Here is an 18,238-nt window from a genome sequence, read left to right as displayed (position 1 = left end):
TGTGAACTACTTGGAGTACATCCTTTCCATTTCTTTAAAAGTAAAATTTGATCCTATTTTGTTCACCTCTGTCCAGTCTAAACATGCTGCCTTCCTACTGATACTGGACATTAAGCATCAACAAGTATTAACAACAACAAAAGAAATATGAACAGGAAAATTTGAGTATCAACAACAAAAAATGCTAATTGACAGGTGGAGAGTATAAAGTAAAAGTTCTTAGTTGCTGGAATTCAAAGGAAGGAAAAATCATTATGGGTTTTTGCATCCCTGTTTCTTGGAAGAGATAGGATATGAATTAGGTCTTTTCAGATAGGCAGAGAAAATTTGATTTTAACCTCAAAATACTTGCATATAATGAGAAAAGAAAATCTACACAAAAGTAACAATGTGGGAAGTTGTTCTGAGGTATGTAAGCTTATTACCAATTATTCAAAGTAATAATAGCTAGCATTTTCAGTGCTTTATCAATGCTGTTGGACCTCTCAACAGCCTCATTATGTAGGTATTATTAACTCCATTTTACAGATTAGGAAAATGAGACTCAGAAATTAAATGTTTTGATCCATGATCACATAGTTATGTATTATCACAAGTCAGATTTGAACCCAGTTTTCTCCTATCAGTAGTCCAGTTCTCTTGTCACTACACTATGCCATTTCAGCACCCTAGCTCCCCCCTTTCCAGGATTCATATTATTTTATGATAGTGCTTCTCTTTTTTAATCCATCTGTCTTTCTCCCCTCTTTTCCTCTCCTCTCCTCTCGTTCCTTGTAGCACTGGAGATGAACATGCTCCAGGGAACTGGGGTTTTTTAGACCAAGTGGCTGCACTCCGCTGGGTCCAGAAAAACATCGGTAATTTTGGAGGAGATCCAAACTTGGTGACCATCTTTGGAGAATCAGCAGGAGGTTTTAGTGTTTCAGCACTGGTGAGTTTTTAGGGTGCCAGGCCTTTATTGAAGAGGGTACTGCCAGTGAGGCTTAGCAAAGTGTGAAAGCCCTAGAAATGAGCAAAATTGGCCATGCATCAAGATTCTGATTATAGATACCTAATAATGAATATTTGTGGGGATACTGAATGTACTAATTTTTCAAAATGGTATTCTTTTATACTAACAATCACCCAACTCACATTTTTAAAGTACTTTAAAGTCATTTTCTTCACAGCTACACTCTCAATTAGGTAATACAAGCATTATTGTTCTAGTTTTATAGATGAGGAAATTGAGGTTCAGATAGAGGATCGAGCTGTAGTTTCACTGTCATGAAATATATTAGCTGGGATGTAAACCTAACTCCAGATTTCAAATCCAGTGCTCTTTCTATGCTTGCAACATACACCTTAGATGTTTTCTCTCCTCTTATTACATACCAAGCTCTCACATAATATGGATACTAATCTAATTACTAGACTGAAACTTCTTTCTACGATGTTACCAAAGATATCTTAATTATCATGTCTGATGGTCTTCACTTAGTCTCTTATCTTTCTTCACCTCCCCTGGATAATCTCTCCTCACTAGGTTACCATAACATGGCTTTCTATTGATTCTCAGCTTAACTGAGAGTTCCTCAGTTTCTCTTGCTGTATCCTCACACCCCCAAACTATAAATATTCCTCAATACACTTTTTCCCCTCTATATACTATTCCCTCATAGATTTAATTGGCATTTCCATGCAGTCCAATATATTTCTTTGAATCCAGTTCTAAGTCACCAATTGTCTATATAACATTTAAAAAATATTGTGCCATAGGGTGTCAAGGTCAGCATTATTAATTTATTATTGGTTCCCCCTACCCACCCTATTACTTTTAAGGGTATAATCATTCTTCTAAGCTCATAATTTTCATGTTATCATTTATTTCTCCCTCTTACTCAATCTGATTGTCCAATCATCTGCCAAATTTTTCCATCTCTACCTCTATAACATCTCTCATATTTGACGTCTTCCCTCTACTCACAAAACTAACTCCCTAGGTTAGGTCCACATTACATCTTACCTAGACTATTATTAGCCTTCTTATTCTACTCTGACTTAAGTCTCTCCCAACTCCAGGTGATACTTCATATAGTTTTCAAAGTGATTTCCTAAGGTACAGGTCTAATCATGACAGCACCCCACTCAATAAATTCTTTTTTTTTTCCTGTGACTTCTAGGTTCAAATATAAAATCCTTTATCTGATTCTCAGAACCTGGATCCTTTGTACCTTTCCAATGTTTTTACACTTACTTTGCTTCATATACTTTATAATTCAGACAATAATGGGATACTTGCAGTTTCTCAAGCATAGCACTCTCTCAACTTTCTGTCTTCACACTGGTTGACCCTTTTCATACTCACCTCTTAAAACCCTTGGTTTCCTTTAAAATTCAGCACCAATGCTACCTTTTACAGCTGACCTTTCCTAACTCTTAAAGTTATTACCTCTAACATCATCTTCTACCTACTCTGTATGTATTCTGTTACCAGTAATTTATGTAGATGTTACAACTTCCAATCAAATGTGAACTCCTCCAGTGTGGATGATTTTTACCTTTCTTTATATTACCTAAAAAATGTATAGTGTCTAACACAGTGCATAGCATATAGTAGATGCTTAATAAATGCATTTCAGAAAGCATTATGGTACTGTAGAAAATAGAAACATTAGATAAGACATGGTCTCTTCCTTAATGTAGCAAAGAGAAAAGATAGAGTTGACTTTAATTCTCAGTGTGACTTTCACTTGTTGTCAGTTAAATGGCAGACTTATAGTTTTATTTTGTTTTCATAAATGTTTTATTGGTTTTATTAGCCATTTCAATGCCCCCAACCATCTTGCTCCCAAACTCCTTTGTAAATTAGCAAGAGAAATAAAAACATTTGCTATAGGGATTACATTAGATAATACTAACAATATGTTGCTCTAGTCTCTTCTACTTCTTTGCTGTGCTTTCATCACCTGTTCTCAGGGATCTCCACTGATGTTTCTATTACTCTGAGATGAATTTCATTTAGTGATCTTCCACTGTCCATATTGTTTTCTGATTTCTGCTAATTTCATTCTGTATTAGTTCATATATAATCTTTGTATTTCTTTCAGCTCCATGTATAAGTGATTTTTTGTTTTTTAATATTATTTTTTACACATATGTATGCCTATATATGTATACTTTCATGTTCATGAATGAATATTAAGCAAAGTTGAGATAAAATGATTAAAGTTATTGTACAGACTATCATGAATTAATTTCAAAAATGTAAAGTATTTTAGAAAATATATAGCATTTTAGAAAGGAACAGTTAGGTGGCATAGTTGATAGAGTGCTGGGCCTGGAATCAGGAAGACTCCTCTTCTTGAGTTCAAATATAGGTTTAGACACTTAGTAGCTATGTGACCCTGAGCAAATCACTTAACCCTGTTTGTCTCAGTTTCTTTAAATATAAAATGAGTTGGAAAAGGAAACGGCAAACCACTCCAGCATTTTTGTCAAGAAAAACCCAAATGAGGTCATAAAGAGTCATTCATATTGAAAATCAAATTTTAATTCCTTTAGAAAAATTGGAATCTTTGACCCTAGGTTCACATAACACTATCTCAAGAGTGCTCAGATAATTTGTATGAAATATATATTTCCATCTAGATATTCACTCACAAATAATGTTATACACATAAGTATGCATATGTACATATATAATATAAACATAAGCATGTGTAAATTTGTGTATATAGATACACATATATTCATGCATATATGCATGCATAGCTTTTTTTGTTTTAATCAATCTCTAATTCATGGCCACCCGTTTTCATTCCAGGTATTCATTGTTGCTCTGAATATTGGTGTACATATTGGAAACTTTTTCATGATTTTTACTTATTTTAAGTATATACCCTGGAGTAGGAATACAGTTTAGTCACTTCCCTTCCACTGTTCCAAACTACCTCTTCATAGCTCCATGAACAAGGCATTATGTACCTTTTTCCCCACAGGTCCTCCACATTTTTTTGTCTCCTTTTCTCATCTTTGTGAATTTGCATGACTTGAGGAGAAATCTTATAATACTTTTACCTTGCATTTATCTTATGATAAGTGTTTTGGAGCATGTTTTTGAAGATTCTTTTTGAGAGCAATCTGGTAGTAGGTAGCAAGTTACAAAAAGAATTGTAGCCTTTGACTCAAATAATTCCTATTTAAAATATTCCTTAAAATTATTGTCAAAAGCAAACAAAAAGACCTTTTCAGAGATATTATGGTATTGTTAGACATTTCAAGAAACTGCAAACAAGTAAATGTTAACCAAAAAGGGGAATATTATTAAATAAATTGAGGTCAATCAGGCAATCAGCGAGAATGTATGAAGTTCCTTCTATGTGCCAGATATAGGTCAGGTGCTGAGGACACAGACAAAAATGAAATAGGGCCTGCACTGAAGGAACTTGGCATATAGTAAGTGCTTAATAAATGCTATTGACTGATATATACAAGTATATTCAAGATGTATGTCAAATAAATGCAAAATAACTTGAGATACAATGGAATTCTGTGATACAATTAATATTGACAAATCTAAGGAGTAGATTGAAATCTTAAAAGACCATTATAAAATAATGTAAAGTGAAAAAAAAGCAGAAACAGAGTGATGGAGTACATTTTTAGTAGGTTTAAATAATCCCAAAAATGAATGAGAATGAATAGACAATTCTAACGGAGACTTATGATAGCTGAAAAAAGACGATGTTTCAGTCAGTTATGGAACACTAATTAAGTTCTGTGCTTTTGTTGATGATATAAAAAAAGATACAAGATATAGAGTTTCAGCTCTCCACAAGTTTCCAATCTAATGGGAGAGAAAGTATTAAAACAATATTAAGGAAGGCACTAGAATTAAGGAGAAATGGGAATGGTTTCCTCTAAAAGATGGAAATTTTGCTTGGAATCAAGAGAAGTCAGGGAAACCTGGAAGTGGGAATGAGGAGAGAGAGCATTCCAGACGTGGGGGACAGTCAGTGAAAATACCTGGATTTGAATCATGGAGTATCTTGTCCAAGGAACAAAGAGAAAGGAAGCTATTGTCCTTGACTCACATAGTGTTTGAGGAATGGGGTTATAAGATGAAAGAAAACAACAGAAGGGGTGGTAATGGAAGGTTTTATCAACCAAACAGAGAGTTTTATATTTTGTGCTAAAAGTGATAGGGAGTCACTGGAGTTTATTGACTTGGAAGGGAGAAGGTGTAACATGATCAGACCTGTACTTTAGGACTCACTTTGACAGACATGTGTCAGGAGGATTAATCAGCAGTCTATTGCAATAGTTTAGGTGAAAGGAGATGAGGGAATGTACCACAATAGCTGCAGTGTCAGAGGAGGGAAAGGGGCATGTGTGAGAAATGGCTATGTTGATTGTGGGCTTCCCCATTTTGGCTAAATTTTGAACCATTCAGTGAATTAGCCAGAACTTGTTTGACTTACTACTTGACTTTAATCCCAGAAATTTATAATTACAACCATAGCTTACTAGTACCATCTGGATACAGAACTGTTCTCGACCTATATGCAGTCATAGTTTCTAGGACTTCATGATTTCCAGGCTTTTGTGGAATAGCCAAAAAGGGATCCAATCATTGGATTTCTGTTGTTTTAACATTACTATTTCATTACTTTAAGATTTATTGCTCACTTAAAATGTAAATTTTCCTTGGAGGAGTATCATATTAAATCTGATTGGCTATTGACATTGTATAAATTAGCCTTAATGATTATATGTTTAAAGCTTGCTTGATCTTCGGGTAATTATGCAACAGTTTTGCAAGAAAGAGTAGTCTGTAAATACCATTACATAATCATACTTAGACAAGGAAAAAGTTGATGCTACACAAACTCATTTCCTCCTACTTGTACTAATCAGCAATTTTTGCCTTTATATAGAAGAAAGTTCCTCTTGTCTACAAAATCTGTGCCAAAGTTTTCAGTCAGTACTGGCTGTATTCAAAGCATTAGGCTTCATCTGATTTCCCGAGTTTACCCTATTGACCAGGGTAAGGCCCAAACCAAGATTCCTTGGAACATATTTATCATAAGCTTTCCTAAGAGGAGATTTTGATAGGGAGAGAGGGGGAGATCCTGAGAACACAGAATTTTGGAAAAGCAAAGAATGGAAGTCAATAAACAAACAAAAAGGGAATAGACAGGGGAGTTGATGGGTACTAGGAGAAAACAATCCATCTTCACAGTTTTCTCAGGATTTTTATAATCCAGTCTGCTACATATTTCTGATGAAACTCATGATTCTTATGTTACTAATTTCAAATTTTGAGGATCTCATTGATAAGCTAAATTCTATGGTTATACACAAACAACACTGAAAATATTTCACCAAGGATTTTAAAAGAATTCTGAATTTATTTATCAGTCTCACTTCACTAAGTGGTCATTGTGTGGTATTTCCTGAGCCCAAGTGGGTTTTGCCTGATCCACCTAATCAGTTCTCTTAAATTATGCTATAAAGAGTCATTTGTCACCTGAAGTAGCATAAAATATGTCCTCAAATTAATATTTTAAGAAAACTGGAGAGGAAAGATACTAAGGATAAAACTCCCTATGAAGGGACACACCTTGATAGATTCATGTCTTCATTCTACAAGTGTCTATTAAATTTAGTCTATGTACAAGGCACTATGCTTGCTACTGGAATACAAAGGCATAAAGAAACAGTCTCAACCTTCAAGTTTTCATTCTACTGGAGGGAAACAAAACATACTCAGATAAATCAGAAACTGCTTCTGAGAAGGGCTCCATTGAGAGTAGGGAAAAATGGCAGAGCTAGGATAGAATATTGTTATGTTTGTCCCTCATTCTCAAAGATGATGACATGACTTGTAGTGGATTTTGATTTGAGGGAGGGAGGGCTGTGCAAGGCCAGCAGCCTCACTTTCTCCTCCAGAGCCATCTGGGTCCAGTGGTCTGATATTCATCTGGATGACTGGACATGGGGTATGATAGGCAACAGGAGGAAGTGTGGCCTATGTGTGGTTTTTTATTTCAACGCTTTTGTTAAAATTTGTGACTTAATTAGAATAGAGATCTCCTGATGAGAACAATGGAAATCATCAATTATTCTGTACCTTTTAGTTGAGAACTCCCTGAGGATACTAATAGCTTGTCATTTGTCCAGGGTCAAACAGCCAGTGAGTGTCAGAGGAAAAACAAGATTTAAAGGCTGATCTTCTGTATATTATACTGAGGCCTCTGTCTCTATTTTAACTATTTTTTTAAACTAGGTACTAAGCTTAGTTGTTGTTGTTGCTACTTTATTCTAGTGAAGGAAGACAGAATTTGTCAATAAGCTTTACATTTCATTCCCTAGGACAGAGAGATGATTGTCCTACCCTAATTACAGTTCTGTTCTTCAATCATAATTCTATATCCCCTCTGTTTCTCTCAGACACTGTCTCCTTTGACCAAGGATCTCTTCCACCGGGCCATTTCCCAGAGTGGGGTTCTCTTTATGGAATCTCTGTTCAGCTCCAACATCAAACCAGCTGCTGAAGTAGGTTCCTTTTATTATATGTCATTTCAAAATTTTGTCTCCATTTATAAACTTAGAGGAGTTAAAGTTGGAAGAGACACTGAAGAACAACTAATCTAACTAACCACCTCAACTGAGGCCCTGAGTTGCAAAGTAACTTATTCACATCATGTCAGAATCAAGGGGACAAAGTCAAAATTTGACCTCAAGTCTTCTGAATCCAGATTCAGCACATTGTCCATATACCAAGTTGTTCTACATGCAGGCACACCACGGTTTTGATAGATCTAGTCTATCCAGGTGGGCTGTTCACAAAAATGTGTTCTTTCTTTGTTTCAGAGAATAGCCAATTTTGCTGGATGTAAGACAACTACATCAGCCATTATGGTTCACTGTATGCGGCAGAAGACAGAGGAGGAGATCCTAAGTATAACTCAGAAGATGGTATATGACTTCATAATTCTTATCTCCTGCCCTTGAACAATTTTCATTGTATTTTATCTCTTCAGTCTCTCAGTTTCCCGAAAGAGACATAAATTGTCTCCCCAGTCTGAGATGCTCTGATATCCAGAATTATAAGTAGCTGTATTTGTTGAGGAAGGTGTTTTCATTAAAGCCGTTAGCTGGCCATCATGGCACTTAGTGGAAACAGAGAAACATACTACTTCAAACCCCAATATCACATGGACATGTGGGGACGAAATGTTTCTCCTTGCTAAGAAAGAGCTTACTTCTTATAATGCAATTAGCATACCATCTAGTAGCTGTTTTCCTCATTTATTTTTGTTCACTGAATGCTAGAGTTGGTTGTTTCTCTGTTGAAGGATGCTAAGTATTGTTAACATTGTATAAATTATCATATTATTTGTAAAAGCCCTGATTTCCTTATTATACAGCTCCAATTAACCTTACAGCTTCAATTTTAACAAAAGTCCCTTCCATTCATCCTAGTAAATTTGAAAAGCATCTAGTCATGCTCAGGTTTCTGGGTTTCATTTCTAATGTCCATCTTCCTGATCTCAATGATCTGTTGAGATGGTCTAGGTCAGAAGTGTTCTTGAGTCCTCTCTACTTACTGACATCACAGAGTCAGATATTTTTGAGAATTTGTTCTTATAATGATGGACTAAGGTAAGGAAGGAGGCAGAGAAGGGCCTGTGGGCCCTTCAGAGAACCTAATGGATAGTTGCTTTCTTTTGAAAAAGAAATGTTTACCACATGGGTCATCCCCCAAGGATTTCTCTGACTTTATCCATGAAGTCAATCTGTCCCAGGACTAAAATTATGTCTATATATACAGGACAAAACACAATCTTGGGATATTTATTTAGATTCACTGAAATTCCAAGCAAATTGGGGAGATTTCCTAGGCAAGTGAAGCCAAAGTAGTTTGCTGGACCTGAAATGACTTGCAAAATTGCTGTAATTCTCTGCTTTGTATATATGGAACCAGTTTGTCAGAGATGGATGAACTTAGGTCTTAAGTTCTTGGGTACAACCTTTTGCCTGAGTTCAAGTTTTAAAGAATAAATCCCTTTATTATGGGGAGTTGTTCCATAAAGTTTGGATTCAGTTCATGGGCTGCACTTGAGGACAAAGAGGGTCACATGTGGCCTGGAGGTCACAGTCTCCTCACCCTTAATTTACAAGAATTCAGAGATTGTAGTGATGTAGATCAAGGACCAGGACCTTCTGATGTGTTAAAAATGCAATGATTATATTGTTTCCGTATGAGTTTCAGGGATAATGGGATAATTTCCACTAAATACAATCTTTATTGCAGGCTTATGTGAATAGATGATACTGTTTTTTCCTCCTCAATTTTTCTTGAAAAGGAGGCAGTATGTTTTGGGGAGTAGGCATTGGCAATGAAAGATTAGACATGAAAAATTGAGAAAAAATACCATCTTTTAAAAATTATTTCTAGGAAAATTTCCTTCATATATATATGCATATACATATGTGTGCATGTATTTTTTTCCCAAAGGATGGTTTATATAAGAGGGAGAAACACGATTCCAATCTTGTTTTCCTAGGCTCCTTGTTACTTTTTTTGTGGCTCTTCTGGCTTGGCTTTGCCAGGCTGTATAGGGGCCCAGAAACCTATTCACTTCCTTTCTGAAGATCTTGAAAATACTGTGAAAATGAATCCAATTATCAGGGGAAGTAGCAAGATCAGCTTTTTCTAGGAAGCCTTTTCTCCCACCCTTCTTTTGTTTGCCTTTACAGGATTTTTTCCACATGGATTTCCTGGGAGACCCCACAGAGGTAAGGTATTTTTATTTTTTTCATTGCAGACTTCAACTTTTGGTTACTTTGAGCTCCAGTCAAACATGAAGGGCACCCAGGTGACACAATGGATAGAGTGCCAGACATAGAGTCAGAAAGATTCATCTTCCTGAGCTTAAATCTGACCTCAGACATTTACTATCTGTGTATGATTATAGGTGAAGCCAATTATTTTTAAAACAGTTATCAAAATATTAAAAATAATTAATGTAAGGCAGGTTAAGAACCTTTGATAAAACTTTGTCTTACTTCTCCTTTCCTGCCAAAATAAAATTGTCCTGAAGATGAGGATGGCCAAAAGAAACTTTGTGTATCCAAATTATTCAACTTGGGGTTGAAAAATATTTTAGACTAGAAAAATACTTGAACTAGGCCAGTGATACCTTCTACAGGTCTCAAATTGGAAGTCAATGCTCTAGGCAATGAAGATCGATCTTGATCTCATTAGTCTCCTAGTTGCTTGTAACTGCTATAGGAGACCTTTGGTTTGAACTAATTATTAAATGAAAAGAGTTGAGGGTTACCATCTGAGAATCCAAACCTTGTTCACTTAATTAAGCAGTAATCAAGATTCTCCCTAGCTCTACGTTTTTCATTACTATCACTTTAAAGGTAGTTGCGTCCTAGATAATTGAAAATAAAGACTCTTCAAGCCTGTCCTTTCTTCAATCTCTTCCTAAAATCCCACCTGGTCCATGGAGTCCTTTTTGGACTAATTACTCTATCATAGTAAATTCACTCCAACTCAACAATCTCTGTGTACAGACTCCTGAATCATTCCAGCTCCTCACTTCATTCCTGTATTAAGCCCTGTTTTGTATATACTGTAATGATTATTGTTATTGCTTCAGTTTCCATCTTTAAGTGAAAGTCTACTTGTGCAGTCTTGCTTGCCTTGGTAGCAGTATGCTTTCATGGAAAATGTCCTGGATTAGGAATCAGGAGAGTTGGGATTAATCCATGAGTCTCCCCTTGGAGACTCAATTTCTTCATCTGTAAAAGAAAGAGATGCAGAGTTTTTTACCATACAGATAAAAATGTAAACTTCTTAAGGACAATGACTGTTTGAGTTTTGACTTTGGCATCTATATATAATTAGTACATATTTATAGGTACTTGATATATACCTATAGAATATAATGTTTGGTGAATGAGAAGGTTAGACTATATGATCTTCAAAGTCCCTTATAGCTCTGTGTCCCATGATTTCTATAACCCTTTACAGCCTCATTTTCTTCATCTATAAAATAGTGGAGTAAAAGTGTCTACCTCTAAAGTGTTTTGAGAGCCAAATCAAATAATCTATGTTGATGCTATTTGTTAATATAAAAGTAGTTTACTTATACCATGGACAATTTTCTTCATTGATTCATGGAATCACAGAATTTAAGAGTTGGGAGGACCCTTAGCACACTTTCAGTTCAATCCATCCCTTAAAAGAATTGTAATCTAACCTCTTCTTGAAGACCTCTCCTAAGGGAGAAATTACTACCAGCCAAAGAAGCCCATTCCAATTTTGCACAGCTCTAATTATTAAGAATATTTTTTCCTGACATGATATCAAAATGATTTTTTTGGTCAAATTCCACTCATTGTTTCTGACTTTACCCTCCTCTTCTACCAGACAGTTATTCATATACTTGAACATTGCTACCATTAGAGTCCCTCAAAGTCTTATCTCTTGCAAGCTAAATATGTTCTATGACTTCAACCAATCTTTATATGATATTGATTTAAAGTCTTTACAATCATTGTGGAAACCCTTAGCTGCCCTTCAACTCAACACAAATATAGAAGCCCTGTGAAAAATATCTAATAATCTAAGAAGGATAGTGATCTTAATATGTCCATGCTGGCTCTGTTATCAGCTCTTTCTTTGTTAATTATCTCCTTAATAATCCATTCTAGACTTTCCCATGGAATGGAAATCATTCCTATCATCCTGTAATTTGCAGTTCTTTTCCATTTACTTTTTTTTTAAAGTAGGACTACCTTTTCCCTTCTCTATTTCTACAATACCTCTTCTATTCTCCCCAAATTTTCAAACATCATAGACAATGGTTCAGCAATCTCATATTCTAGTTCTTTCAGTACCCAGTGTCATAGTTCATAGGAACCAGGTTTTTTCACTTTGTTAGGGGTAACAGCTAATGTCCTCTTACTGTCTCTTTATTTCTGTCTATTACTTTTCTCCAGTATTATTTCACTATTAGCCACTTATTTCCTGTCATTTTTAATGCAAAGGTCATTCTCCTTGGTAGAGAAGAAAAGGAAAAAAAAAAGAATTAAATACCTTTTCCCTCTGTTTTTAGTTATTCTTGTCTCAACCACCTTAAGCAGCTATTCTAGCCTTCCTGTAATCCTTCCTTTCCCTGGAATAGCTTCAAAATACCAGTTTAGTTATTTATAATTTTCTTCACTGGCTTAAGTTGGAAATCTGTTACATGAAACTGCAAATCTATTATGTGCAAGTTGCTATTCCTTTTAAATATATAATAGTTGTCATGCAAATTTCTTTTTTTCTCCCCCCCTCCAGAGATGACTGTCATTATCCTCAGTTATCTGTACACACAGACACACATACACAATCATTCCATGTATAATTTGGAGCTCTTATAGGGCTATGCCAATAAGCTTCATTTACAGAGGCAAAACTTACAAGAATGAGGCAGTTATAGACTCTCTGCATTCTGCCCTGGGCAAACCATACTTAGAACACTTTGTTCATTCCTAGGGATGATCATTTATTAGGGAAATCAACAAACCTAAAATTTTTCAGAAGAGAGCATCCAGGATGGTGAAAGTGATTTAGCTTACACAGTAGAAGACTGGGTTAAGGAATGAGGAATGGTCAGCCTAGAAAATAAAATAGCAAGATCTTGGTAGCTGTGTTTGTGTAGTTTATAGACTCTCATGTGGGAGAGCATTTTTATTTTATTTTTTTAGTTTGACTCCATAGACCACATCTAAGAGCAATGGGAAGAATATGTACAGCAAAGGTTTAACATACTTAATAATTAGGACTACTCAAAAGTGTAAGTAGTTGATTGTAAAGGTAATGAGTTTCCCCTCATTGGAAGCATTGAGGTGAGGCCTGGATGAGTACTTTTTAGGTTGTTATAAAGGACATTCATATTAAAGTATAAGCTAGATTAGATAACATCTGTGCTGTTATTACAAATGCTCAGTTCTGACATTTTAGAATTCTGTGTTAGAACAGATGAAACAATTAGATGCAATGCACACATGTTGACTGAGTCTTAGATAATGTAAAAATGTTATGATACCAGATCATCATTGCATGTATGCGATTATTGTTTTTATTTCCTCATAATACAGAATACAGGTACATAATACAAGGATCACCCCATTTTAGAGATGAGGAAATTCACATTTAAAGGGAATGAATGATATGTCAAAGTGAGTTTACTGGAAATGTTGGGACCATGGGTCAAATTCTAGCCTTCTTCTTTCAAGTTCAGGGCTTCTCCCCACCTCCCCAAATAAATGTTAAGCAATTTTCAAAGAGAGAGAAATTCATATAAACTAGAGTAATTGAAAAAGTCTTTATGGCATAAGTGGCACCTAAACTTGATCTTGAAAAAAGAGGAAACAATGTATTATCATTCAATAATTACTTCACTTCATACAGAGTAAAGATAACACCTTAATAAGGATGAAGTTTAAGATACATCCTTTCCCACATACTAGCTATTGCCCATATTATCTACTATAGTGACTTTGTATATGTTCTGATCCATTGTTTTGAAATCAATTGTAATAAAGCCAGAAGTAGTTGACTAAGATACAATCAATTTATTGTCAAGATAAAGAAACTGTCTACTACTGTCCTTGCATTTTGGACACCTAGAGTAAAGATGCAGGTCTTTTTCCCCATTGACCTCACCAAAGGATGCTATGACTCTGTCCCTTCATAACTCAAAGAAAAACAACATAAAAAACAAAAACACTCTGGGTTGGGGAAAGAAACTGACTGTGTTACTATTTTTTTCTTCCAGAAATTTCTATTCCCACCTGCAGTTGTGGATGGAGTATTTTTCCCCAGAAGTCCGAAAGAGCTTTTAGCTGAAAAGCAGTTCAAGAACATTCCCTATATGATGGGAATCACCAATCATGAATTTGGCTGGTTTCTTCCAAATGTGAGAGAATTGTATTTGTTCTGTAATCTTGTGTTCTACACCTTCTTTCTCTAGAAACAGAAATTCCCCCACCCCAATTAAATCTTCAGTGTGCAGGGCCTCTTCTGCAGAGATGGTTTGCTCTTGATTCTGAGTTAACAACTCTACACTTCTCTCACCCAGAACAGGACTCCATTTCTAAGGAATTATTCTAAACAATTATTCAATTGTTGCAGAGTCAAAACTGGTGTCTAGCACTCTCAAAGAATCTTAGAACATTGAAGCTGAAAGACATCAAGTCCAAACCTCTTATCTTTCAGATGAAAAAAGCTAAGGTCCATAGAAAAGAAGAGATTGTCTTATGTTAATATAGTGTCCATGATATCAGGACAAAGCTTAGAGCTCATGTCTTTTCCCACCTGGTGTCCCACTCCCTCCCCATAAGATACACAATGCCCTTATCCTTCTTCAAATTTTGTTCCCAATAAAATGGGAAAGGTTTTGTATGAAATTCTGTGTTTGATTCTTCCCACCTCCACAAATGTGACATTGTGTGAGAGCATCAGATCTGAGATCTGCACACATAGGTTTGAATCCTGGCTCTGATACTACTAATGTGACTTTGCCCAAGTCACATAGTGCTCTTATGTGAACTTAAATTTACTTATCTGTAAAATAAGTTGGTTGGACTAGATTAAGGAGTCTTTCAGCTAACTCATTCAGATAAATGATAGCTATTCACATGTAGATGGTTCAAAATTGCCTCTACCAGTGCCATCTGTATTCTAATAAGAAGAATTCTAATAATCTAAAGGATTATGGTTCTCCTCTCAGTTAGCCCCTTTCAAGTCTTATTTCTAGGTAAGCTTTAATGGTTAAGAATCTAGAAGGTTATCATTGGCTAACCCTCTGGGTACTATAGGAATCCCAGTTTCAATGGATGTTTCTATCAATGGGGTAGAAGTGAGGCCTGTTCTTTTTAGGATTTGAAACATATTTTTATCATCTTTTTGCTCTTGTAGTTTCCTAGGACATTTGGTAAGTCATTTTAATCCATTTAATTGATCAAACACATCAGAGAACTTTACTTCAAAGTTAAAAGTAGAATAAAAACGTTTTTCCTCATTTGTATCTCTCAATGTTTCTTTCCCCATTAACCATTAATATGTTGTGTAAAATTTCATTTTTTATACAGATTCTGGGATATCCTTTATCAGAGAGTGGACTTGACCAAGAAATGGCTACAGAACTGTTATGGCATTCTTACCCACTTCTTGTAAGAAACCTAGAACCATCAAATATAAAATCTAGGAAGGAAACTTAAAGCCCATCTAGTTTATTGCCTTCATTTGATAATTGGAGAAAACTGAAGCCCAAAAAGGGGAGGCAATTTCCCAAAGGTCACATATCTAGTCTGTGGCAGAGCTAGGACTTTAAACCCAGGTCTCCTGATGCCCATTCCAATACAATTTCCACTGCACCATTTTGTTTTCAATCTCCAGTCAGACACAAAACAATAAAAGAACGGAGTTTAACTTGCACTTGTCTCTTCAGGTTAGAATATGGAAACCTTTGATGTGGTCCTCCCACCTCTAAGGTAAAAACCAGTGAGATAATGCATGAAGTGAATTTATCATATCTTCTCTAACCAACAACTCCAATGGTTGGGAATATTCTTGCCCACGTTGCAAACAGTAAAATAGCATATTGTTATAACTTTCTTAAGCATTTGTACAAATATACTTTACATTATGCTTATGTGTGTCATTGTTTTATCTCCTTCTTAGATTATAAACTCTGGGAAGGCAGTATGGATGTAGTACTTGATACATGATTTTATTGGTAGAAAAAAATCCAAATAAGGATAGTTCTACCAATTCAAATTGGCAAGTTCTCTGTAGCTTATAGTCTTGTAGGAGAGCCTAGAGTACTGAGAAGTTAAAGAAATAAAAGTTAAATAATTTGCATAGTCACACAGCCACAGTCATAGACATAGTATGTACACAGTAAAAGTTTCAGGACTTGAACCCAGATCTCTATGCTTTCTAGGTCAAAACTTCATCTATTGTGTCATGCTGAAAGAACTTGTCTAATTCATTCTTTTATTCTTAAAAATGTCTAGCAAACAGTCTCAAAAACAAAGTAATAGTTCTCAAAATAATCATATTTTTTTCCAAATTTTAGTAATTTATTTCATGAAAAACATGATTTTGGATGAAACATTTCTGAGAAAGTTAATCTAAAAAGCAACATTATGAATGGATGATTTGCTTGAAGAATTTTAGATGAGATTCAAAACATACCAAAGTTGGTTTATAATGCAATGACAATTTTATTATGAAAGATGCTACTTGTGGCAACCTTAAATAAGGCATCAAGTCAAAGAAGAGATAAAGTGATACATGGATGGATTAATTAATTGATAGATAAATAAATGAATGAATGTTCTGTCACTTTTCATTTCTTGTTTCATTGACCATTACAGAAAATCCCCAAAGTTCTTACTCCAATGATAACTGAAGAGTATCTTGGAGGGACAAATGATCCCATTTTAAAGAAAAGCCAATTTCTGGAAATGCTAGGAGACTTGACATTTTGGATCCCAACTGTGACTCTGGGTCGACTTCACAGGGGTGAGTTTTGGGTGAATATGAAAGAAGGGGTTGATGATAAAGCCAGGAATATTCCTTTCAGGTTTATTTAAGATATTAGATAATTCCAGAGTTACTTTGGACAGACCATACCCAGAGGCAGATTAGACAGCTACCCATGTAGTGAAAAGAGTACTGGATTTTGAAGACCTAACTTCAAATCCTTCCTAGATGAAAATATGCAGTACAAAGAAAGGAAACATGGTAGAGACAGGAACAGATTGTGAGAAGATACCATTAATCAGTCTATTGATTTATGGGTCAACTGGGAAGGGCAGTATGGTAATTGTACCTGTTGCATGGAAATCTAGATTGAACTGCCTTTGTTAAGCTGAAACTGGATGACTGTATATTTTCTTGGCACCAATGATATTTCTATATGAGAGAGATTGGACAGGATGACCTCTATGTTTGTGACAAGCTTTAATTTTTTATGATCAGGAAGTCAGGGATCAGGTTCTTAAAAAACTACCATAGGATAGATGGTAACCTTCAGAAAAAAAAGAGGACACCCCCTCTAATTTTGACCATCGTTCTGCACACTTCTCTTGGTAGCTCTAATTGTATTATATCCCAAGGATTTAGGTTTTCCAATTATTTAAAATGATATCTCAGAAAACAAGCATTTATTTTTGCTTTCCAAAGGTTACCCAGAATGTTCCATTTGTGTTAAAGAACTCTAGGATTTTCCTCCAATTTTTTTTCCTTTCAGATTCAGGTGCACCCACTTACTTCTATGAATTTCAGCATCGGTCAAGTGTTTGGGGAAAGTTAAAACCAGCAACGGTCAAAGCAGACCATGGAGATGACATCTTTTCTGTCTTTGGATCTCCATTTTTAAGAGGTAATGAATCTTTGCTTGCTACAAAAGCTCCATCAAAATATTACCTACTGGTCACTTCTGTAAGACAACTTTTAGTCCTTATATATGTTCAACTTCTTTAGATTACCAAAGTGCTTTTCTATTTTTATCTCATTTCTCACGATACTTCTATGGGATAGAAAGGATAATATAGAGGAGGTTACTCTGTCACCAAGAGTCAAGTTACCCCAGATTCATGATGTATCTGGAACTAGAACAAACTCTGTTTTTCAGCCTCAGACTCACAATACCAAAGTTATTGTCCCAAAACTCAAATGTCACAACTGAACCAGGATACTTTCTTTCCCTGAGGATGTGATGAGGGTGTGAGCATGGTGATTAGGATAAAGCATTTGTTGGTCCTGCTTTACTCACTCATGGTCATACCACATCTCTAGTATTTTATTGAATACTGAGAGAGTACACTGACAGCATAAGAAAATCAAGAATAGAGTATCCAGATTGGGGAGGTCCCTTAAGATCATACAATTTCAGAAAAGTTAAGGGATCAGTCAATGTTTCCTTTGAAAGGGAGAAGACTTTTCAAACAAATAACGAAAAGCTATTTTAAAGAACATACAGTAAAGGGTTATCATGTGGGATTAGATTTGTTCTGCTTGGGTAGAACCAAATGTAATAGGTAATATAACCAAAAGATATGCCTATCTGAAAGCATTCTTGTTCTGTCTTTTAAGGTAATGAGTTACTCAGCACTAAAAGTCTTCAAACAGAGACTAGATGACCACTTATTAGGACAAGAATGATGTTCCTGTTCCGAA

The 18,238-nt window shown here is 35.4% G+C and overlaps 1 protein-coding gene across 2 annotated transcripts in view; it reads left to right on the top strand.

Annotated features, from left to right (window-relative positions):
* LOC140519350 (liver carboxylesterase 1-like) overlaps positions 1–18,238 on the top strand; it is a 77,237-nt gene that overhangs the window by 29,464 nt on the left and 29,535 nt on the right. For both annotated transcript variants that reach the window (XM_072632257.1, XM_072632256.1), the window contains exons 5-12: positions 778–931; positions 7,435–7,539; positions 7,858–7,962; positions 9,748–9,786; positions 13,827–13,967; positions 15,142–15,222; positions 16,432–16,579; positions 17,310–17,441. In XM_072632257.1, coding sequence (XP_072488358.1) covers positions 778–931; positions 7,435–7,539; positions 7,858–7,962; positions 9,748–9,786; positions 13,827–13,967; positions 15,142–15,222; positions 16,432–16,579; positions 17,310–17,441 — 905 coding nt within the window. The remainder of the gene's footprint in view (positions 1–777; positions 932–7,434; positions 7,540–7,857; positions 7,963–9,747; positions 9,787–13,826; positions 13,968–15,141; positions 15,223–16,431; positions 16,580–17,309; positions 17,442–18,238) is intronic.

The sequence above is a fragment of the Notamacropus eugenii genome, chromosome 1 (genome assembly GCF_028372415.1).
Source record: "Notamacropus eugenii isolate mMacEug1 chromosome 1, mMacEug1.pri_v2, whole genome shotgun sequence".
In the NCBI taxonomy this organism is placed as follows: domain Eukaryota; kingdom Metazoa; phylum Chordata; class Mammalia; order Diprotodontia; family Macropodidae; genus Notamacropus; species Notamacropus eugenii.
This window is presented reverse-complemented; position numbering and strand designations above follow the sequence as displayed.